General features: G+C 33.3%; 3 protein-coding genes across 3 annotated transcripts; 1 reads left to right on the top strand and 2 right to left on the bottom strand.

Moving 5' to 3' along the window:
* Positions 23-4,873, bottom strand: LOC18604021 (probable LRR receptor-like serine/threonine-protein kinase At4g26540). The gene is made up of 2 exons (XM_018117700.1): positions 1,358-4,873; positions 23-714 (listed from the first exon to the last, which is right to left on the bottom strand). The coding sequence occupies exons 1-2, from the start codon at positions 4,203-4,205 to the stop codon at positions 215-217; spliced, it is 3,348 nt and encodes a 1,115-aa protein (XP_017973189.1). The 5' UTR covers positions 4,206-4,873; the 3' UTR covers positions 23-214.
* On the top strand, positions 14,757-18,497 carry LOC18604020 (probable kinetochore protein SPC25). The gene is made up of 8 exons (XM_007036310.2): positions 14,757-15,076; positions 15,210-15,275; positions 15,417-15,563; positions 16,331-16,444; positions 16,532-16,621; positions 16,709-16,831; positions 17,023-17,312; positions 17,950-18,497. Exons 1-8 carry the CDS (start codon positions 14,908-14,910, stop codon positions 17,959-17,961), a joined length of 1,011 nt encoding a protein of 336 aa, XP_007036372.2. The 5' UTR covers positions 14,757-14,907; the 3' UTR covers positions 17,962-18,497.
* Positions 18,970-22,463, bottom strand: LOC18604019 (short-chain dehydrogenase TIC 32, chloroplastic). Its single transcript, XM_007036309.2, has 8 exons — positions 22,065-22,463; positions 21,101-21,332; positions 20,884-20,963; positions 20,339-20,492; positions 20,086-20,164; positions 19,679-19,766; positions 19,523-19,569; positions 18,970-19,393 (listed from the first exon to the last, which is right to left on the bottom strand). Exons 1-8 carry the CDS (start codon positions 22,276-22,278, stop codon positions 19,208-19,210), a joined length of 1,080 nt encoding a protein of 359 aa, XP_007036371.2. The 5' UTR covers positions 22,279-22,463; the 3' UTR covers positions 18,970-19,207.

Raw genomic sequence — 25,289 nt, 5'->3', positions numbered from 1 at the left:
GAAAATGCCATGTAATTAGGTGTAAAAGGAGAAACCCAAATGCGGGAAATGCTTTCATTGCTCTAAGGAAATTAAGTCATCAAGTTGCTAGCTATACACTCATGATCAGGTTCCATCTTGATCTTATCAAAATCTAATCCGGAAAAACACCATTTAACCGCTACTTGCTACCTTTATACAATGAATAATTTTGATGGAAGAAGACAGGCTTTTGTTATTGGCTTCTTGGGATGTAATTTGCTGAGGAAGAAGAATAAGCCAGAGAGCTTTGAGAGGACCCCTGGAGCAGCAATTGAGCTGGGGTCACTGATGATGACGAGTACGAAGGAGTCGTTTCTATCTTCTTTGAGGAGTTGCTCGTCGGCTTGTGGGCCTCGGTGCCTACCATGGGTTCCTGTCGAATTTCTTTCAATAATGCCGCGACATCTTTCATTATCGGCCGGTCTTCTGCGCGATTGCTTGTGCAAAGCAATGATATTCCTAGCGCTTGGAGCATTTCCTGTATCTGAGTGTCTGGATGACCTTGGAGTTTAGGGTCAAGGATTTCTACTGGGTCCTTCTTGTTCTTCAGGTGATCTCGGACCCATTGGATTACATGTTGGCCGTCAGGGAATGATGGGTCTACGGGTTTTTTTCCCGTTATGATCTCCAGCAAGACTACTCCATAGCTATAAACATCGCTCTTTTCTGTGATCTTTAACATGCAAGCATATTCTGCAGAAACCATTTAATAAACAAGTTATTAGATCAGATAGACAAGGGAATAACACGCCAAATGATACAGGAAAAAGGGCATGCAATGCATCATTGCAAAACAGGACAGCAGAGACAGAACAGTGAAATTGTTAGTTGGCTGGTCACTTTTTTATCTTTTTCAAACAGAAGCCATGAAAGTTGTGAGTTGAAAGCTAAAACTGTACAATGAACTTCCAATCAAAGGAGCGTGTGGCTGTAACAGTTGCAAAATTGTCATAACTCAAAACCAAAACAAAAAAAAAAGAGCAACAAGGAAGCTTTTGAAACCCACTGATTTATCTCCACTACGTATTTAATTAAACACCTCATCATCACCTAAATTCCAAGAGCTTGGACAGTAGTTGAACTCCTAATAACGCAAAAATTAAGTGAAATCTTTGCTTTAAGTCTCAATCAACCCTTTGAATCAAGACATAATCCCATATTTGTCTCATCCCCCACAACCATAATCAATAATCATAAAAGATATTATTCCCCAATTAGCATCTTAATCATGATTCTGACATAAAGCCAAAATTGATCTCATTGAAACAGAAACATGATCAATTTTCTAAAAAAAAAAAAACGTAGAAGAAGAAGAATTAGGACCCATCATGCTTACCTGGTGCCATGTAACCATAGGACCCCGCAAACTCTGGGTTGGCCGAAAACGAGCCACCATTTTCATCCTCCACCAATCTGGCAAGCCCGAAATCCGCCAAGCAGGGCTCGTACCGGTCCCCCAACAGGATATTATGAGCCTTCACGTCACGGTGTAAGATTGCCGGCACGCAGTCGTGGTGCAAATAAGCTAACCCTTCTGCCAAGCCTAACGCAATCTTGAATCTGATGTCCCAATCTAACAGTTCCCTTCCGCAACCTTCGTGTAATAACGCACCCAGAGTACCATTTGCCATGTAATCGTAAAATAACAGTTTTGTTTTTCTGTTGGCTCCCCAACCCAGTAATCGTACGATGTTGCGGTGTCGGATTCTTGCCAACGTGGCAATTTCGGATGAAAATGAGCCGGCTGATGCTTTGTCGGATGAACGGAATCTTTTGACGGCGATGGTTAATCCGGACGGGATGGTGACTTTGTAAACGACGCCGGTTCGACCCCGGCCGATGATGTTGCCAGCCATCAGGGACCTTGCCACGTCAGCGATTGACAAGTCGAGTTTCTGGTACAAAGTCAGCTCCCATGGTGGGCCCATTTCCAGGTCAGCGTCTCCGTCAATGTCGCAATCATGATGAGGACCGCTGCTTCGCTTTTTGGAGCTGATGATGATGTAGAGCGCCGCCAGGAGGAGACCGCAAGCGGTGCAGAGCAACACCACCATCGCCACGCGTGCCGCCGTGCGCTTAGACGAGGAGCCTCCGTATTCGGCGGCGGAACACTGATTTCCGGAGACGCAGAGCGAAGGATTCCCCGAAAGGACGCTGAGTGGTAGCTTCGAGAAGAAGGGAGTGTCCGGCACTCGCCCTGTGAAGTTATTATGCGACACGTTAAGAACCACTAGATTTTGCAACCCGGCGAGATTTTGAAGATCTCCGACAAGTTGATTGTGAGATATATCCAGAATCCCGAGCTTGTCCAATGCCGTGAACTCCTCCGGAATCTTGCCGGTTAGCTGGTTCCAGCTCAGATTGAGAGCGATTTCAAGCGCAGGAATCTTCCCCAAACTTGCCGGAATGTTCCCCATGAACTGATTTGAACTCAAGTCCAGTAACTGTAGCTTCGAACAGGACCCCAGTTGACTTGGGATCGAACCAGAGAATCGGTTATTTCCAAGAACTAGTTTTGTGAGCGAACTCAATGAACCGAGACTCGGACTCAGCGTCCCTTCGATTAAGTTATCAGAGAAATCAACGAACTGAAGTGAAACAAGCTTGCTCAAGCTAACCGGCATGTTTCCGCCAACAGAATTGGAATGCAGATCAAGAAAAGTCAAATTCTGACAACCGGATATTTCTTCCGGTATAAACCCGGTCAATCGATTCGACCCGAGATCCAAGAAATTCAAGTTCTGTAAGTTCCCAATCTGGATAGGAATTGATCCGGTGATTTTGTTATCGCTGGCTCGAAACCGAATCAAAGAGGAGCAGTTGCCGATCTCCGGCGGGATATCTCCCGACAGGTTGTTGGAGAGAAGCAACAGTTTGTTGAGTTTCTTGAGCTGGAAGATTCCATTGGGGATGGGACCCGTCAGGCTGTTTTGAGATAAATCAACGGCTTCCAGGTTCTGGCAGTTGGAAATGGAGACCGGGATGTTGCCTTCCAGCTTATTCTGCCAGAGAAACAGGAGCGTTAAGTTCGTCAAGTTCCCCAATTCCGAAGGTATTGTTCCAGTGATCTGATTGTTGTCGAGTTCGATGTGAGTCATCTGGCGACAGTTCCCGAGGGTGGAAGGGATTTCGCCCGAGATTTGGTTGACGCTCAGCTGAAGTTCCTGGAGCGATTTCAGGTTTCCGAAGGATTGAGGAATGCTTCCGGTTAATGAGTTCATCGAAGCATCAATGACTAACAGTTTGTTGCAGTTTCCAAGCTCCGGAGGAATGATTCCTACCAAGTTGTTTTGCCAAAGCAGCAAGCTCTGAAGATTTCTCAAATTGCCAAGGCTTCTTGGTATTGATCCAGCCAGGGAGTTTTCGTATAAGTAGATGTTTTGTAGCTCGGTGCAGTCCCCGAGTTCGGGGGGGATTTGGCCGGAGAGATAAGCTGTGTAGATTGCGATGGTTTGAAGCTTCTTCAGCAGGCCTAGAGTTGGAGGGAGAAAACCCGAGATGCTTGTTTCAGCTAGGCCTAACATGACCAAACTGGTGCAGTTGCCTATTGCTTGCGGGAGAGGGCCTTCAAGGTTCTTGTTGCCACCAGCTCGAATCACTTCAAGATTCTTCAAGTTGCCTATGGTGCTGGGAATTTCACCGCTGAGTTGATTGTCGTATAGGATTAGCCATTTCAAACTTGTGAGGTTCCCAATTTGGATTGGTATCGAGCCCTTGAGCTGGTTTGAGTTGAGATAGAGTTGTTCAAGCGTAAGCAAGCTGCAGAGCTCACTTGGGATTTCACCGGTCAAGACATTTTCACTCATATCTAAGTGGCTCAATTGGGTGAGAGTGCTTATCTCTTTTGGGATTGAACCAGTGAGGTTTGTTCCAGACAGGACCAGCTTGTTCAAAGTTGACAAAGAGGTGAAATTAGAAGGGACTTCTCCAATTAAATCAACATATCTCAATTCCAGTTCCACAACTTCATTGTTAAAGTTGCAGACGATACCAAACCACTTGCATGGAGTTTCATCCTTGGCATCCCAATTGCTCAAGGCCTCCGGGGATCCATTGAAGCTTCTCTTCCAAGAAAGAAGAGCTTCACCTTGTTGGTTAACCGCGAAAGCTGTGCAAAGGAAGGGAATTAGAAATGAAAAAGAGAGGAATAGGGAGGGGAAGAGGGTCCATGGATTTACAGGCATTACAGCTATGCTACAAACTCCAATGAGAGGAGCAGAAAGGAGGGTTTGAGCCTAGGGAGGGACAATGGGAGAAACCAAATCATGTCTTGTGGGCTATGTGTTTTTGAAACGCATTGTATAAACTAATTTGCAAGTCCCAGAATCTCCGGATCCAAGAAACAGCTAGGCCATGATGTTCTGTGCAGAGAGAAATGGAATTTTAGATGGGTGTTTTTAACATTTGTTTATGGTGGAGGAGAGGTGGGGGAAGAACGGGATAACTGTTTTTTAATTTGAATCAAAGGGAAGAAAAGTGGTTGAGTAAGTGACTTTGTCTGCATTTTTCTAGTGTGGGAACTGCCTACTTTTTCATGTCTTTACATGCCCTTATGCAATTCCCTGATATTTTCTCTTGGATCTTTCATAACAAACGAGGTACTTGGTATAAATATTTCTGGGCCAAATCGATAGACAGATACTGCTAATTGCCCCCATATTTATCCAATTACCATTTGAGGATTCTGACTCAGCTTTGTCCTGAGAGTCTTGAATCAGCCAACTAGGAGTAGCAGATGGAAACCCCTGTTTTACAGGTGGTAAATTCTCTTCTGTCCCAGGATGATTGGTTAAAAATGATAACCATCCCCTCGGTTAAAACGCTGAAAATCACAGCCATAGTCCATAGATGGAAGAGATGAACCGGGTATGGTGAAATCTACTTTTTCTTTACCTGAAGCATTTGCAGTTGTTCCTATTTTATTGATACAAAATTGCAGAAACCAGACTGAGGAAGTTCATACTTGAACTTTGGATTCCAAAGGGGTAAAAGCTAATTTCTGGTTTTTTGGCAGAATGCCAGTGTCATCTGCTAAAGAAACTAAAAGGTTTTACTTAATCACTGTCCAAAATCACACTTTATAGGGTTTTCCAAAGCTGCAAAAATTTGTGTAAAAAGAATAAAGCTGCAATACGTGTTCTTTGAGTTGTAAAAATGACTTTAATTCCCTAAGATCTAAACCTAAATTAAAGGTTTTTGGTTCATTGGGATGGATCCAAATCCAAATAAATACAAAAAAAATTGGGTTTTCTTTTCTTTTTCAAATGCAATGTAAACCCACTCCAAAAAATTCTACTTGTTTCATGATGAGATCTATGACATGGTCCCTTTGTACTATAAAACCTTATAATATTACTCATAAATATTTTAATTTAATCAAATTATGATAAATTTAATTATAACCCACCAAATCAAATATTGTAACCATTAATTGTATCCAGTCCAAATTCAAGATCTAACCCAAGACCAGAATTTTGGGGCAGAAGCAGAACCTGCAACAACCCACAAAATCAGATACCCTTTTTCTCTCAGATTAAGATTTTCTTTTCACTATGAAAAGTTTAAATAAATGAAAAAAAAAATTGAGAGGCATCACGTGATGTTGAGTTAGTGAGAATAATAATATGATTTTGGGGTTAAAGAGTGTTTTTTTTTTTAAACAACTCAAAATGATGATATGAAGATGGGGTATTCCACACAAAATAAAAAAACATATTGCCTGCCTTGTGACTTTGCCTGTGGCTTTTGCCATTATTTGACCCAAATAAACCTTGCAAGTGTGTCTAATTAGGAATCTAGGCACGTGAGGGGGCGAGGGGATGGCACATGAGAGAGAGAGAGGGGATGGTTTCTTGGTTTTAGTAGTTTAAAGGAGCCATGGAGTGGGACAGCTTTTATGAGAAAAGATTTAATGTTGAATTTTTAATACGATACTGGATTTAAAATCAATTAATAATAGATCAATTAATGAGAATTTTTTTCACATATAAAGATAAATAAGTCTATAACGAAAAGAGTAACGCTTGTTTTGACAGCATGTTAAATTAATAAGTGAAAAGATTATTATTATATTTATAACAATTTTAGAATATATTCTATTTAAATAAAAAACAAATATAATTTTACTATATTCTAGAATTTGACTTAACAAATGTTATCACTTACGACCCATCATCCATACAAGCCACTAATAATGCAATCCACTCAAAGTTAAACAGCTTTCCTCTAAAAAATTTACGTGAAAAAACTGACCACTTCTTTTAACCTACAACAGTTCTTTACTAAAACGTCCGTCCATGTTGCACCATCTAAAAATCCTATTGAAGTTTCTCTTTATATATAGAGTCATAGATAACAAAGAGGAAGTGACAAGGCAACCCCACTCAAAAAGTGGAGCTACTGCTTTTCTATGTTCATATCCTCTATCATTACCTCTACTAGTAGTAATTTATTACAACTTGTCTCACACAACAATATAGAGCATGGCATACCTTTTTTAAATAAGATTTTTACTTGAATTTTTAATTTTTTTAATAATTTTAAATTATACTCAAGCATTTAGATCAATGATTAATATATTAATCAAATATTTATTAAATTTTATAATGATTCTATAGTAACTAAGAAGTGAATTAAATTTTTATTAAAGTTAATTAAATAAAATTCAAAGTAAAAATATAATAATATATTGGTAAATTTCATGGAATCGGCTAATAATAGACTATTAAGAATTAGTAAAACGGTGATATATTTGTTGAGAACAGTAAAATAATTGATTTTTAAATCTATTTTATTTGCATCATTCATTTAATAAAATTTAATTATTAAAATATCAGTTCGATTTTCAAATTTCAATATCTATTTAATTATTTTTAATTACACATTTTATAAAATTTATTAGCCTTTTATCCATTTTAAAATGGTCTAAAAGAATCAAATCATCATCATATGTGAACGAATCCCATAATCAATAGCACATTAGTTGCATAGATCAATCAATAAAATTTCAATTGTGCCTGCCATATTGTGATCACAAGTGCTTGGTTCTTACTTTTAGCCTCGAATTCACTTTTCGGTTTAGGTTGTTGTTTTGTCACATCACCGTCACGTCATTTATATCTATATTCAAAAATTAATATAATGTTTGATATAAAAAAATTAAAATATAATATTATTTGTAAAAATTTAAATAAATTAATAAATTTTTATAATTAATAATTAATTACTTTTTAATTAAAATATTATTTTTTATTTTTTATCACGTGACATAAACATAAAATGATAAATAGTATTTTTATTAATAATAATTAATTAATTATTAATCATAATAATTTATTTATTTTAAAATAAAAATATATAAATTTAATTAAATATAATAATAGAATAAGAATTTATTTAAATTTTTTCAAGTATTATAGAAAAAATTAAAAACGAAAATAGTGAAAAGAAAATAATCTCCTTCTCATCTTTTATTTAATAAAAATAAATAAAGAATACCCTTATTTATTTTCTTCCTCTTTTTTTTTTTTGATCTTTCAATACATTTTTCTCTTCTTTCCCTTTTCTTTCCTTCTTACCAAACATAATATAAATATACATAAATATTGGATTTTCTTGGATGGATGCCTTCTGTGCTTACAATGGTACTTTATACCCAGAAAGCACATGGAAGGAACAAGAGAAAAAAGGCCTTGAAAAGGAAAAGGAAATCTTGTTTAGCTTTCCACTTTTTCCCCCCAATTAACCCATCCAAATACTGCTAAACCAAGTCACATGGACAAGCCATTATGCAGTCTTCAATGGCTACAACAACAAGCCCTTTTTCACTCTCTACTGCTTGGCTCTGTAAAGATGGTACTGTTTTTTCCATGTACAAAGATGGTGAGGTTTACACCATGGTAAAAAAAAAAAAAATCATCCGATGTGCCGGGATCTTGGCTGAACAAGAAGGTGAGGATATTGCATAATAATAGACGTAAAAAATGAATAATTGAGTTATTTTAAACTTAACTCAAGTGATAAGTGTGGATGAGATTTGAGTAAATATATTAAATTAGAATCGTAATGTTTCCTCTTATATATAAAAAGAATGTGTCTATCGAATTTTCAAAGATGTAGTTAGGATAGGATCCTGATATTTTGAGAGAAAAATGTTATTACTACAATTTATACTACAATTTATCATGAAACCAATAAATTACCAGTGACTAATTAACAATTATAATGAGACGAGTGAGACTAATTAATAAGTGAAAATAGTCATATGTAATATTATTATCCATTTTTTCATTGATCAAGTATTTGAATATTACTCATAAATTTCATATATATAACCATGCTCTAAGTTTATTGAAAGATATCATGTAAAATCTATAATTAGATTTGAAAACAGGCAACTTTCTGGGCAAAATGTTTATTGTATGGAAATGAAGATAATTTTTATCATATCATTAAACTTACTTAGACATGCAAGTATGATCTCAACTTCACTTTATTCTAATCTCAAAACTAATCTCGATTCCATGCTATCAAAATTTTTTTACGGAGATTTGAGTTGTATATTAATTCGTATGTGTTTTTTTTTTTTTCTTTTTACTTGTTACGAGAAGAAAAGCTTTATATTTCAAATTATAAATTTGTACAAAAAGAATGATGTATCAAACTAACAATATCGTAATCTAATCTCACTAATTTAGTCTACTGTTTAGTCTATAATTGTTATAATTATTTTACCAGTACTTTTATTTTATATGACTGTTGGAATTTTTATAAGAAATAAAGCACATTTACAATACTAATTCACATAAAACTGGCACCTCCGTCTTTGCTTTTTGACTTTTATATAATCTATAATCTATAATGCATGTAAGTTTGATTTTCCTTTTCAAAGCTGGCACTGTCGTATCCCTTGGAATGTTCCTTCTTCAAAAAGAAAGTAAAGAACTTCTGGGGATAATATTTATAAATAGATGCAGTGCTCTTTGCAATCCTTGCAACTTTGTTAAGAGAAAAGAAGTAAGAAGCTAGAGGATCAAACTCCAAAATAGTTCATTATCGGGTTTTTATTTGATGTATTGTCGGTTTATAAAATTTATACACGATTACTTAATTATAGAGTTTTACTTCATAAATGTATACCTTTCGTTATCTTTATTCGGTGAACATAAAACACACTTCCATTAACATTTTTAAAATATGGACAAAGCTAAAAGGGTTACTTTGATTGATTGCTTTTTTTTTTTTGTTTAACAATAATTGAGTAACAATTAGAGAGACAATCCCAATGGAAAAAAGGGTTTCCAATCAAAGGGTTAGTCAAACCATTGGATCATTCTCTTTTTCCACCATGAAAGCATAAAATACAATTCAAGAGATAATAAAATGAAAAGGAAGGTACTCCATATATTAATCCTTATACCAATACATGAATCCAATATATTTTCATGTACTTTATGAAAGTAATTCTTTCCTTAATGACTTGCCAATTGCCAATTGCCAATTGCCAATTGCCAATTGCCGGCCCTTAATTCTTTTTGGTGTTTTCTTACTTGCTTTTTGACCTGGTGGCTTCATGTTCTTTTCCCCTTTCAATGGTGATCAAACTATATATATTATACACACATTCCCACTAGCTTTCTCTTTGTTTCTTGGAATGTTCTTCCTTCCCTTCTTTCAAGGTTAATAGCCTCATTTACTTTTCTTCTTTCGGCTCCAAACACTTGTTTAATTGCTTTTTCTCTCTTCTTGACAATTGCACCTCCTTTCCAAGCCAGTTAGGGCCTCATAGGCAGAATCCCTTTGATCTTGGGCATAGACAGCAAGGTTTTTTCCTGGAAAAAAAAAAATACAATGTAGGGTTGAATTCTTAAGCCAAGTATTCAAAGCTGAACATGCCCTTTGTAGGATATACAGTTTAATCTCAATTACCTCTCATACATAATGTTATTCGAAAAATAGTCAAAAAATTGGAAAATAATTCTTGCTTTCGGGTAAGAGGAGATTCGGATTGGGATTCTTTAAACGGAGGATACACACACTTATGATTGAGTCAAATTAATTACTAATTGAATTTACTGAATGTGTCGTGAAAATTAACCGAATCGATCAAAAATAAAATTTTAATCAATTAATTCCGGTAATAATCAAATTAATCAAAATTTTTTTATAATATTATAATCGAATTATGGTTTGTATGCAAACAAGTCATCAAAAGAATTTTAATATCGAAAACCATTGAATTAATCAATTTAATCTTGTTTAGTTCTGAATTAATCGAATAATCGGACTTTATAAAACTATCTTAATTGAATTTTTTTGATTAATTCGATTTTAATTAAAAATTAGACTAACCTTTACTATTCTCTTCTCTTTTTTTTACACCATAGTGTGCCGGGAAAAACGCAACCATGTCGGGAAAACGTGGCGCTATAAGGAACCTCAAATAATTAGAAGAAGACGTGATGTGAACTAATAATGTGCAGTGGGCGATGTGCATGGATTCCTTCATTAAACTTTACTTCTGTTTTTGTCAAATTCCTCCGTATAATTATAATCACGTTGTTACTAATTAATGGGAGATTGCATGATATCACGACATCTGTCTTGGAACGTGGGAATGCCACAACGTCTGTCTTCTTCTCAATTGCCTATCCAAGCACATGTCTTGTTTTCTTTTTTGGCCATCAATTTTTGGTTTGAATTTTAAGCTAACGCTTAAATCCATGTGGTCTCTCTCGTTTTCTTGGCCATACACTCAAATTTTTACCCTCTTTTTTTTGTTTTTGATAAATAAAATCCGATTAAGACAGATAAGATAAACTGTTTAAATCCTTGAATCGAAATGTGAACGTATAATTATTTTACCCGAGTTAAAAAAAAAAATTACATTTTAAATAATATTATTAGAGAGTTATTTAAATCAAAATGTAAATATATAATTATTATTTTCACATTGACAATAATGTATAACCTATTGTTACCTAGACGTATCAATGTCTCTTGGATGACCTTTAACTTTATATATGTGAAGTATAAAATTTGTATAAATTGATAAATAAATATCGAAAAATATGATAAAAATATTATTTTAATCTTCGGATCAGAACGTAAATGTCTTGGTAAAATGTGTAAATTTCAAATTTTCTAGGGGCTGTCTGAGCAAAACTGGGGTTATTCAATTTTCAGGGTGCAGGGCTGCTCCGCAGGATTATTTCTGAAAACTTGAGCCTTACAAAAACCAAAAGCCCAAAGAAATTAGTACAAAGCCCAGGAAACAAATGACACACGGCTTTGCTGGGAAAGGCCTTGCCAACAATAGAAGTAGATTAAGAGCTTGCTAGATTTGATTTTTTTTTAATTTAAAAATTATTATGCAGTTTTTATAAATAATAATAATTTTTAAAATTAAGTTAAATTTATTTGTTAAATTTATTTTTGTAAACTCTTTTTTATAGATAAGGTGTTTAGCAAAATAACTTAGAGCCGATTTGATCTGACTTTTTTCTAATTTAAAACCTATTATAACACTCTTATGAAAAATAATAGTTATTTGATAAATTTTTTTTATAAGATATAATTTTAGTTAAAATTATCATAGAATGTATTTTTTTAGAGGGTAATATTATAATTATTATTAACAGATGAAGATATTTTTGGAACAAAAATAAAAATTCTCTTGTTTTTTTAAACGAAGAGGAGAAAAAGCCTTTCACAGTAGTTTTTCCTGAAACTCTTTTTTTTTAAATATTTTATTATTTAAAAAAAATTACTTTTTTTTAAGAATTTTTCAAAATTTATATTTGACCTGACTTTTACTTTTAAGAGGTAGATAAGCTAGAAAAAAGTTAGGCCAAACAAACACTTATATAAATTTTAATTTTGGTTTAAATTATCATAAAATGTATTTAATAAATAATTTTTTATTAATAATAAATTCTTTTATTTAAAATTGAAAAAAGTTAACTTTATTTTTTTTATTTATTTAAAACAAAATTTTAGAAATATAAGAAATATTTGTATATAACATAAAGTTTATAATTAATAATAAATCATATAAAAATAAAAAAATAATGTTATGATTCTTTTTAATAGATAATGACATTTTTGAAACAAAAAGAAAAATTTTCCCGAAAGAATGTGTGTTTTTTTTTAAAAAAAAAAAAAAGAAAAGAAAGCTCTTCTTTAGAGCTTTTACTGAAGCTTTTTTTTTTTCAAATTTTGTTTTTTAAAAAAAATTACTTTTTTTAATAGCTTTTTAAAATCTCTATTTAACTCGACTTCTACTTTTAAGAGATAGATAAATTAAAAAAAAATAGACCAAACACACATTAAATATATATTCACTACATGAATTATTAAAATTTGCATAATGTATAAAAAAATTATTAAATTATTTAAAAATATTTTAAATAAATATTTATTTATTTTATTATGTTCAATTAAATTCGTATATTTTTATTTTAAGCTAAATAATCTTTTATATTTTTATTTTGAATCAAATAAGTCTTTGTCATTATTTACTTAGTCAAAATATCATTTATCTTTCTATACTATGTGGCGTTATTGTGGCATGTTGACATGTCATACTTGATAATAATGTGACATATTGACATATCATAATTGATGATGATGTGACATAATAACATGGCATGACGACATTATCATATGACAGTTTTTACTTTCTACATCAACACCATGTCAGTGTCATATGGGTAGATTTAACAATTCGTGTTTTCGTATTTTAATCGTGTTAACACGAAACACGATAATGTTAAACTTGAATATAACATGAATAATTATTTGTATCAACATTTGAAATACGTACATAAATATGTTTAATAACAATATAATATAACACGATTGACAAGTTTATTAAATATATTAAGATTTTTCATATGACACAACACAATTAATAAACACGATTAAACGATTAACATAATTTTTTCTAACAAGTTTAATACGATTAACTTAAAATATTTATAATTAAATATAATTTTATTATTAATTTTAAAATCAATAATTATAAACAAATTATAACAAAATAATAATAACATCAAACATAATAAAATTTAACATAAATAATATAAATAAAATTCATTATCATATTAATTAAATCCATCATTAACATTAAACGTATTATTTATATATGTTTAAACACGATAACACGATTAACATGATTAAAGGTGTTAACCGTGTTTGACAAAGTTAAAACATCAAATTTTCATGTTTTAATCGTGTCAATATGATTAAACACTAAACACAAATAAGACTAAACCTAAACTTATTTAACTCTATGTATTCTTGTGTAATATTCAAAATTGTTAAGTCACATATAGGTATAAAATGATAAGTGATATTTTGATTAATGAAAATTAGTCAATTATTAGTCATAAATAATTATTTGACTCAAAATAAAAATATATGAGTTTGATTAACTACAATAAAAGAATAAGGACATATTTAAATTTTATTGAATAATTTAGAGATTTTTTTTGAACATTATGCCATTAAAATTTGATTATATTATATTTTCTTATCATTTAACCTTTTGAGACACTTATGTTTTAATTACTCAAATATGAAAACTAATGTTTTAGTTACCAATATTTATAAGTATTATTGTTTTGACCACTCAACCATTAAAACTAACAAATACCTTGCTACATATTTAACGTCAATCATTTTATCGCATATTTACATAATAAAGAAAATTAATTCCTTTTTTAATTTTTGTTATAGTTTTCATTAAAACAAAACAAAAAGAGATAAAAAAAAATACATAATACTTTAAAAAACCCCATAAACTACTCAAGAGAAATTAAATGAGTATTTATTATTTTATTACGTTCAATTAAATTTTTATATTTTTATTTTAAATTAAATAGATATTTATTATTAATGATTGATTAATTAGCATTAATTAAAACATCACTTGTCATTTTTTATGTTATGTAACATTGATGGTGAAGCATGTTAAATAACAATGTTATCATATCAGAATATCATTTATTATGATCCGTCAGTATATCATGTATATATTATGTGATATAAAATTATAAAAAAAGGTAATCAACTATTAATTTATTTGATTTAAAATAAAAATATAAGAGTTTAATTAAAAATAATAAAAAGAAAAAAACTTTTAAATTTTTTTTTAATAATTCAGACACGTTTTTAGATATTATTAAAGAAAAAACAAAGACAGATAACACTTATAAGTGAACAAAATAGCTTTCATTGGTACCTGTGTAATTTTATAACTATTGATTAGCATGGGAAATCATTCAATTTAAGCAAAATTTTATAAAGAAAATAAAATTAAATAATTAAAGATGTTTATGGGTCAAACTTGTCAAGTTTTTTTTTTTCAAATCAAACTCGAACTCAGCTAGCCTCGTGCATTTAAATATTATTTTATTATTAAAATAATAAAACATTATTTTTATTTTTGAAATAAAAACAAAAATATATTATTTATTAATAAAATAATATAATTGACTTGGGCTGAACTTAAACTCAAACCCGACGCGGGCCAGGTCCGTGGACTTAAAGGGGTTCCTTCCTAGCTCTATCCACCCAATTTATTCTGTAGTTGAAAAAAAGCTGGCTCAGAGTTTGCCACGCAAGAAATTACCTACGTGGCGAAATCACAACAATTTTCAGAACCACTTGTCCATGTGGGAAAGGCGTGGCACAAAATTTTGGTGATACTGGCGATCACGAGAGCACATCTCACAGAGGTGTCACCGCTCCACTCCACAGCAGCAACGAAAGTGTGATTAAAGCGAAAAAGAAAATGGCGGGCTAAAACCAATTTCTGTTTTTCATTCAAATCAAAGCGCTCTGTCTCTCTGTCTCTCTCTCTTTCTCTCTCACACTCTCTCGCAAATGGAGAGCGAAACAGAGCAGTCTCCAAGGACGAAAATGGAGTTCCTGAGAACGATCTGCGAGAGGGAGGTTCCGATCCAACAACAGAAGATAGATTCCTTTACGGCGTCGTTCCCTACTTCTCTTCATTCCATCAAGGCCCTGGCGCAGGATACTGCCCAAAATCATGGTCCGTAACCAAACTTCTTTCAATTTTAGGCTCTCTCTTTCTTGTAATATATATGATTTGAGTGTAATTAGGGTTTTGGAAAAAACTAGGGTTTATGTAGTGAATTCGGGGGTTTTTCTTCGTTATGTTACAGTTGAACTCGCGAAAATGAAAGCTAATTTGAGAGAATCCGAGGATGAGCTTGTCAAAGTTTTAGCAGGTATTGCTCCGTTAATTTCAACTTTTTTTGTTTTTTGGGTTTGAATTTATATCAATTTGTTATGAATTGGAAAGCAGTAGTTATGGAAGTTTTTAAATGGTTTATAAATGAACTTTTTTTTTAAATATGTTGCTGTTATAGTGAAGACCCGTAGAGAGGCAAAGCAGATGGCAACGAGGGACTCAATATCTGCTTTGAAAGCTAGAATAGAAGAACTTAAAAGAACTATCCAAGTTCAAAGGGCTGGGAGGGATGAGTATGCAGCAATCATATCTCAACAATCTCTATGTAATTATCTATCCTTGCACAATTGGGATGGTTTTTTATGGTTTATGTACTACAGTTTTGCACTTCACTGTCTAAAATTTTGAATTATAGAGCCTTTTTCATGCACATTGTTGCTGTTGTTCCTTAGCTGGTTATGTGGGACTAGAGCCTTGATAATATTATTGGGGGAGAGTTCTTATCTGATGAATGATGTATCTTATACATTGTGATTAAGTCAGTAATATATAAGCTGCTGTGAATTTTTTGCCATGCAAATCATACTTTTAAGTCTCAATTCCTTGATAGACTTGCTTCTTTTTTTTTTTTTACAGAAATTAGTACTTGTATGGTTGTACCGTCTTTTTTTGTTTGCCTATGATTTTTTATGCAAACTAGTGGGTAGTTTGAATCTGTAATACCTGAGCTTTTGATTTTAGCAATTGATTCAAAAGTATATGATTGGCAAGGAATTGTTATGGTATCAGGAGGTTTGCTTATGCTGTTATGTTGGATTACCATGCTCTTTAAATGTCCAATTACGCTGCTTTAAGCAAAGGAGTAACAAGAAAACTTCTTGCTCGTACTCTAATTTACTGGAATACATGTTTTTTCCCTGTTTTCTGCTATTTCCAAAACAGTATATGGGTTGTTATTTCCTGTTTTCCTTTTAATTATTTTATTTTTTAAATTTGTCAATTAGTTTCACAAACTCCATATTGCAAGGGATCTCCTACTTTACTGCTTATGCTGTGTTCCCTTTCATTTTCTCTGTTTGGTGTTATCCACAGCTTTGGCAACAACTGAAGAGGAGGCAAAGCATGATATTGAAGAAAATGGAGAAATTCAAGAAGCTATTTCATGGTACAACCAGGTTCTAGGTTTTCAGATTGAAGGTGGTCATGGTAAGTGAGATAGTTTAATTGCATGACATTTAGAATCCCTTTTGTTGCCCCGGTTATTATTTTCTTATTGGCTCTTTTGTTTTCTAGGTGTAAAATTCACATTCAATGATATTAACATAAAAAATCCGAAGCAAGAATATTCTTTTACCATTCGTCATGCAAATGATACCTACTCCTGTAAGTAATGTCCTCCTTATGTATTAGCTATACTCTAAACTGGTATATTCTAACATATTTCTTTAATATCTTCCTCATGATCTTAAGTGTTGGATTGCGACCCACAATTGGATGGCATCAAAGAGTTGATTAATGAGTTGAACAGAACAAATGGCTTATTCAAGTTTGTTAGGATCATGAGAGAGAAGTTTCAAGAAGCAGTAGCACTTGGTATGATTTCATTGTTTCTTTTTACCATGCATGCTAGATACTTAAATTTGACACCCTTCAATTTCGAGGACATGGTTCCTCTTTGTTGAGGCCTTTTCTGTTATTTCTAGTAATTTAACAGAAAAAACCACAATTTTTCCCATCTGAGATCTGTTCTTAATAAGTTTCTTCCATTGTTTATGCCTTGTTAGGATTGCAGCCCCAATACAGAAGTTTGCATCAAGACTCTTCCACAATCTCTATGTCTGGTCCAGCTTTATCAGTTTCAACTGATATAAGTGAATCTTCTGCCAAGAAAAATGAACATCACATCCCACTTCGAGAAGTAAATAGGCAATTCAAGAAAGTCAACCACGGAAGTAAATCTCCAGCCAAGATAAACAAAAATCAAATTCACGATGGAGAAGTTAATAGACATCCCATGAAAGTAGCCAAATCAGATATTTTATCACCAGTTGTTCGTCGGTCCCCTCGGCTTAAGGTATTATCACCTAAGTTGAATGTTACCTACCTGTGTTCAACTTTATACAGAAAGTAGCACAATTTTCATATCTGTTTCGCACCAGATTAGGACTAGAAGAGCTTTAGTGTTGTTTTCTTTGAAGAATTCTACCCATGTGATGTTTAGATTTTTGTTTCTTACACATTAAGTTTGGAGGCAGGGGGATAGTAGCCAAAAAGAAAGGATATGGGTAGCCACTTTGTGGAGCCTGTTTTCCTACATGCAAGCCAAACTGGCAATAGGTTAAAGTCCAATGCAGTGCTGCCAAAAGAGCAAGTTTGTTTCCATAACACCCTAGATGTTCCAAAATTTTCAAGGCATGACAATTATTTGAGGGAAATTGTAGTATGGATAGGATGGAGTTTGAGGTACAGAGTATGAGCTGTCAAGCTTGGCCTGGTTTCCTAGCCTTACAAACAATCTGCCAGCTTACCTACAAGAATGTCATAAGTTATGTAGATTTAGGTACTTGTGTTATATCCTTTGTGATCTTAGGGCAAGGCATTCGTGCACATGAGGAACTTGTATGATTTGTGTTGTCAGTTCTTCCACATGTAAACTGCATGATTAACACCGAAGAATGTTTTCTAATTCAAGATATTGGAATATATGGCAGGCTAAGAAATGAAGTTGAAGTGGAGGTTGCTTAATTTGCTACCATTCTTCACTGATCTTAACTTATGGGACTAATTTGCATATATTTCATCGGACTTAGACGGGACCGATTGAAGTGCTTCAACAAACCAAGTTGTGCCACTAACCTGATATCACCTGCATCCTAGGCATCGATTATATACTTCATTATCTAAATGAAGCAACATCGGCTGACAAGTTGAGCCCATGGTTGAAAAGCTTTAGCACTGGTAAATGTTAGTATTTTCCTTTGTATCTTTTGGATGAATGTATCACCATTTTTATCACTCTAATCATCTGTATGATTCGCAATATCATCGGGTTAGACTTTAGGGTTCTAATTTTCTTTGCAGTAGAGGAAATTGAAAGGTGTGTATATCAGGGTTTGTCCATTTTGTTATTTGCTGTCTTCCTGCACTTTTAAGAATTTTATGATGCTGTGGTTTTAACTTCGTAGGATGTCATTGGGATGGTGCAAATATTTGAGCTCTCTTGTATTCCTTACTAGTTTTTGTGAATTTATTTAATCAATTTTACTTTTTTTTTTAGAAATTCATTTCATGTATAATTGCAATAATAAACTTATCGTGTATCGAAATTTTTTTGAGTAATGTCATAATTAAAATTATTTTCATTTGAAGTCGTTGACCTCACTTTTTACAAAATTATAAAAAAATTAATGAGTTTATTAATATTATTAATTATATAAAATTTTAACATAAGTAATAGAATTAGGAAAGATTTTTAACACTTCAATAGTGTCATCTGATACCAATTCATCCTATCTTCGTCCGCCTTTGATCACGTGATAGTATGAATCATGGAAGGGTACATCATAAAGGAACCAACGAATAAGGCAATGCTTACTTGGATACCATACTGAATTTTTTAGTTAAATATCCAAAGCAAAACACAAAATTTCCAAAGCAAGAACATTCTTTTCCCATAGCAGAAAGCAATTTAATTTGGTCACGTTTTATTAATACTAGTATTTAAGTAGATATAAGCTGAAATAATACAGCCCAAAATTCATATTGGGCAAATTAGGGGTTGATTCAAAATTAGCCCCCGCCCTTTTATTAAGTACCCAACTAATCCTGTAACATTGTCTTCTGCATTTACAAGTACAGAATGCTTAATTATGTACAAAGCTTCCTAATCTAAGTTTTTACCATGTTTTCCAGAGACAAAATTACTTTGGCTAAACACGGGAGAAGAAAATAATAATAATAATAATCTAATTAACTTGGTGTTTGATGCTGCAACCGCCTGTGGATCAGAGCTCGGGTCTGCCTGCACAGCCTTTGAGCCACGGATTCATCACTGGCTAAGGCTGAGCAGTTGCTCTCGTTACAGTCTGCAAAGTATTGCCCACTTATCCCTTCTGCTTGTGGGCTCAATGCTACATAGCAGCTGGTGGATGCTCCCTGCATTTCATTCCCAACTCCAATAAGCTTGCAAAACCCAAAATCAAAGCCCTTTTGCTTTCTCATATGCTGACAGTCATGAATCTTTTGGATGATGAAACAGACAGGAAGATATGGACAAAGACAAACCTGAGTGGTAGACTTGAGCAACTTGGATGCAATAAAGAAAAGAGAATCTGCATATAGAGTAATTTGGGCAGCTGTTAAATTAGATTTTGGTAAAAAAAAACAAAAACAAGAAGCCATCATGAGAAAAATTTGTTTACTGAAAAGGGAGATTCTTGCCTGTAATAAACCCCTTGTGTGCTCTGATAATCCCAGTCTTTACAATGCCTGGATGCACTGCATTGATAGTTACTTTTGAATTTTTTGCCTGCAAATTTTTTTCCATATCACTCTTCAGTTAAAAACTTTGTAATGGCTATTTACAAATTAAAGCAAGAATAAAAGGTCGGTGTTAGTTTCAATTTTTTTCACATTACACTTCGTGATTTCTTATTTTTTAATTCATACTATATAGATATTCTTTTTTCAATTAACATATCGTGAATAATTTCAATTTCTATGAAATACTATACATGAAAAGTTTAAACTACAAGAGATATTTAGGGTTTACCCCTTTTTTTTATGTAAAATATTGATGATCATGAGGGAAAACTTTTACAAGATAATGGAATTGAACGTGTCATCACCTTTAGCTGCCTGGCAATTTCTTTGGCATGCAAAATGTTTGCTAGTTTGGATTGAGCATAAGCACGTGTGCCATTATACCTGCATGAACATAAAATATTATATAGTAAGTGCATTGTTCTAAGTCATTGCAACCTCCATTATATATATATATATATATATAGATATAGCATGGAATAAACATTTATTGTCTGCCATTAAATCTCTGAGACATTTTCATTTGTTTGGGAGAAATGGTGGTAGTGAAATTTTTACTTCTTGGGGTTGAGCATTTGGCTGAAGCAGAAACTGTCTCTTTTCACCCAGCTGTGAATCACAGAAGACAGGTTTATGATTCTTCCTTGGATGCCTGTCTGCTCTGCTGTTTCTATCATCTTTTCTAGCAACAGTTCTGTCAATAAATAATGTCCTGCCAAAAAGACAAAAACAAAAGAAAAAAAAAAAAGAATGATTGAATGAATCTCTTTTTCCTTAAACATCTAACTCCTATAAACATTGAATTCCCAAAATTTGCTGAACAATGTAATTTGATTCTAACAATATTTACATATTTTCCCAAGATTCTAATTGGGATTGGCTCTTGTTTCATGCATGTACCTGATATTGCATGGAAAGTGCTTACTCTTATGAATTACTGTATGTTCATAATCACAGAAACTATCAGAGAGAGAGAGAGAGCCCATGAAACTAGACATATGGACCAAATCAGATCAATTTGGTGCCTGAAATTTTATTTTTCAATTCAGATACAAACAAACAAAAAATATCAAGAAAACTGAGGTGCACATAGTCAAGATTACCCAAGTAATTTGTTGCAAATGTCATCTCAATCTTGTCCTCAGAGAACTCCAAATTCTGAGAGAAAATCCCAGCATTGTTTCTGCAAAATGATCATAAAAATTTTTCAGCATTTTATCTTCCCCCCACTGCTTCTCTTTTCATGTCAGGAAAAAAGCAAAAAGAAAACATAGTAGAAACAAAAAAAAAAAAAGTAGGAATGGAATATTTTGTACTCACATGAGGATGTTGAGGGGTTGTCCTAGAGCCAGGAACTCAGCACAGAATCTCTTCACAGAAGCCAAAGAGCTGAGATCAATCTCAGACAATATAATCTCAGCATTCGGATTCTCTTTCAGGATCCCCTCCTTCAGCTCAACTGCCTTCTTTAGATCTCTTGCTGGTATCACAACTCTCACTCCTCTCCTCGCCAGCACTCTCGCTGTCTCAGCTCCAATGCCCGACGTTGCCCCTTCAACACATCCACCAACATATGAGTATTGTGATGCATAGAAAAGACTAAACCAAATTAAATGATAAAGATTGGATTAAATTAAAACCCAAGGTGGACAACTTTCTGTTAAAATCTGAACCAATGAAAGATCTTTACTAATAAACTATTTGGTAGAAGAGACAAAACCATATCTTTGTATAAACAAAAAGAACCACAAGCAGAAAACAACAAAGACAAAAATATGTGGTTCAGAGTTTTTTCCTGAAGGACTTGAAATGAGCATAAAATCATACTCCATAGAGTATGCTCAGTGCTCACGTACTACAGCTATGAATACAATGGGAATTTCAGCCTGGATCGAATTCTCAGGCAAATTCATGAAAATATTCTTTCAGAATCCGCGAAAGAAAATGGGAAAAAAAAAAGGGAACAAAAGAGAGCGGATGATCGGACAAATCAATAAGAAAGCAAAGAGGGATGACTGTTTAAACAGGCAGACAAGACATAACCCTACCAAAGGTGAGAATCTCCTGAGGAGAAGCGGTATTCATAGGAAAACTTGCTGAAAAGAGGAAAAAAGGCAGACGTAGACTTGGTATGTATCCGTATTATACACAAACAAAACCTGTTTTCCATGCATGCAAGAATCAGAGAAGAAAAAGTGAATAAGAAAGATGAAATGTTTCCATCAGAAAGTTTTTGTTCCTCCACACATATGAGAGATGAATTTAAATTTTGTGGACTAATTACCAGTGATTATAGCAGTTAGATGGTGAGGGTCGACCCAGCAAGAACAATTGTCTGCAACTTGTTCAGCTGTTGATTTCGAGCCATAACCACTCGGGCCTGCAATGCCTGCCAAGTACCTTAGCGTTTCCTTCATCAGGGTGCAGCAGCTTAAGCTTAGAATCTCAAAGCAGCAAGGCAGGAGTATGGCTCGAAGCAAGAAATATATAGTACACATAGTTTGTACACCGCATAAAGAAGCTTCGGAATTTTCTTTCTAGTCCACGGACCACATTAATCTCGTGGTCTCAACCAATTAAACTAAGCTGGGTTGTCAAAGTTTGTTACTTTCTGCTGAATTTTACTGTCATTTTTTCCATTGGAATGATTGGTTTGTTGAACTTGAGGCTCGAGACCACCTAGGACTGGGTGGTCCATTGACTAGCTGATCTTTTCCAGAACAGAAGACATCTTTAAAGTACTGTGATTTCTGAAAATCCACCGTTATCTCTTATGTCTTTCGTGTTCATGATTATTTGTCTCTCTGCCCTTAATGGGTGGCTTCCAATATTGTTGATCATGGAGTTGGATTTTTTTTGGTTGTTTCCCCCCATGGTCGTTTTGCTGTTAAAGAAAGCAAATGGAAACATTGGAATTATATGTATCATTCATGGTAAACTTTGCTGTCACCTTGTGATTTCTGAGGTGTAAACAAATCTAGAGCTGTGCGGTAGCAAATTTTGACTTGCAAACAGTGTCTTTTTGGCTTTTCTTTTTCTTTTGGGTTTGTTTCTTTTAATTCTTTGGATTTGATGATAAGACCACAATCTGCCTATTATGTCACTAGATCATGGAAATCTTGTGAGACATATTAACATATTTGGGAATTCAACCTGAGTGCCAATCTGGTGACCAAATCCTGCATTTGATGAGAGAGAGAAAAAGAAAGGAATGGAAACCAATGAAACCATGGAAAGGAAATTACCCTTCTTACACCTAAAGATGGGAAAACAAATTTCTTCCTTCTAAGTTACAACCATAGAAGGAACTTCCTTTATATCCTTTGTGCTTAATTTCATTTTCTTTCTCTTTTTATGTTCTTCCTCCTGATCATCAAACATGAAGTACAAACTACAATTAATCAAGTACAAAGGGTTAATGAAAAGGAAAAATTTTCTTTTTCTTTTTTTTTTTGGATCAATGAAAGGGAAAACGTTTGAGACAATATATATATATATATATATTTATATATACAGGGAAAATAAAAGCAATAACTAGCAATTAGTTTCCTTTGATCCAAAGAAAAACAAAAGGGAATAATCTCCCATGATTTCCACTAAGGAGAAAAAGAGGGTTTGATGTATGATTTCAACGTTGAAAGATTAAAGCTAAATCCCTGTGTTCATTACCATGGAAAAATAAAAAGCTAGTTGTTTTGATTGGATTGGTTAAAGTTTTCTTTGCCTTCAAATTCCTACTGATGACTGATCCAGCCATGGATTGGTTTGCATGTTACTGACTCACACGTGCACATCTAGAAAATATTCAATTCCTAATAATTCTAACAACTAAGCAAATCACGAGCGATATTTTAACGAGGCTAATTAACTTACATTATCGTAGAATTTAATCATTAATTTTATTTAATAAAATTATTAAAATACCATCGATTTACTGTGTTTTTCCATCAAAATTATCCGTAAGATATTAATTAAGGAAGAATCATAAGAGAAAAATTGAAATGAGGAAAAATGGAAAGAAAGAAAGAAAGAAAGGGAGAACATGATTCAACAAAAGTGGTTGGTTCTTTTCTTTTTTTCTCTCCCGTGTGAGACCGTGTCACTCACGTCTCCTTTTGGTCTCCATATCCTTTCACTTTGAGAAATGATGGGGTATGCTGGGGGATTTGATGGAGCAAAAGAGGAGCAATGAGGTTGACTGCTCAACGATGGAGGTTGTGGAATGGCAAAGCACAAGGGCCCCATAGGTTCCCCAACCTGCCCACACCTCTCATCACATTGCCACTGGTTCCAGAAGCACCTTTGCCCTTTGTTAGCTTCACATGCCACTGCCCAATTTCTTCTCTCTTCTTCATTCTTTTTCACTTTCACACACCCCACATGCCATTGCTTCGCACGAAAAGGTGCCTGAGAAAGTAAAAGATCAAAGGTTTGATTATGTGGGGAGAGAAGAGAAGGGTATTTTGTTTGTGCTGCAAACAAAGAAATTGAAACCAAACTATAAGGGACAAGGAAACCTGTTTAACTACTGTGGATTCTATGACGCCAGGCTTCGTTCATATATAGAAATGGTAACCGGTAAGATATCTTCCCATTACAAAATCTATTACTTTATTAAAATTTGAATCTATTTATATATTTAAAAATATTGTAGGTATCCCTTACAAAACTTGATCCGACCTGTCTCGAATTCAACAATAAAAATAAAGTTTAATTATTTTTATGTATTTTATTAATCAAAATTACATAAATTTAAAGTAAATTTTATATTTAGATAATTTATAAATTAAAATATATAATTTGTCATACATATACTAAAAATTAACATAAAATTAAAATAAATATTAAAAAATTTATTATCTACAACCTGATTCGATACCAAATTCCCTAAAGTTACTAGGTACCTATCCGAATCCATTTATAAAGTACCCTAACCTATTTAAACATATCGAATAATGTCGAATACTGGTTTACATATTACTCACATATATATTATATTTAGATAATTTATAAATTAAACTGAATAATGTGTCATACATATACTAAAAAATAATATAAAATTAAAATAAATATAAAAAATTATTATTTAGAACCAGATTCATATACCTAAAATTACTAAGTACCTATCCAAATCTGATTATAAAGTAGGTAATCCTATTTAAACACATTGGATAATGTCGGATACTCGATTAATAGTTTAACAATGTTTTTAAGGAGGGGGTAGAATGAAAGGTTAATTTAGGTTATAATAAACAGTGTTTAGATAATTAGATTCTGTTGATTTGATTGTCTGAAGTTAGGTGAGAGGTTGAAGCTTGATGACAGAAATAAGCATCTCATCTCTCTGTTTGATCCTAGACCAATGCCAGGCCAAAACATTCTGGACAGGATGACAGTAGTCTCTAGGAAGGCTGTCCTGCCTCTTTCACAATTAGACAATGGGTGGCTCAAAGTCTCTGAAATGAGTTCCTCATGTCCGGTCGTTCTTTGATTTCTCATATGTTTTTTT

This window comes from Theobroma cacao, chromosome 3 (assembly GCF_000208745.1).
Source record: "Theobroma cacao cultivar B97-61/B2 chromosome 3, Criollo_cocoa_genome_V2, whole genome shotgun sequence".
Taxonomy (NCBI): Eukaryota; Viridiplantae; Streptophyta; class Magnoliopsida; order Malvales; family Malvaceae; genus Theobroma; species Theobroma cacao.
The sequence above is the reverse complement of the archived record's forward strand: the minus strand, read 5'-3'. Positions and strand labels throughout refer to the sequence as shown.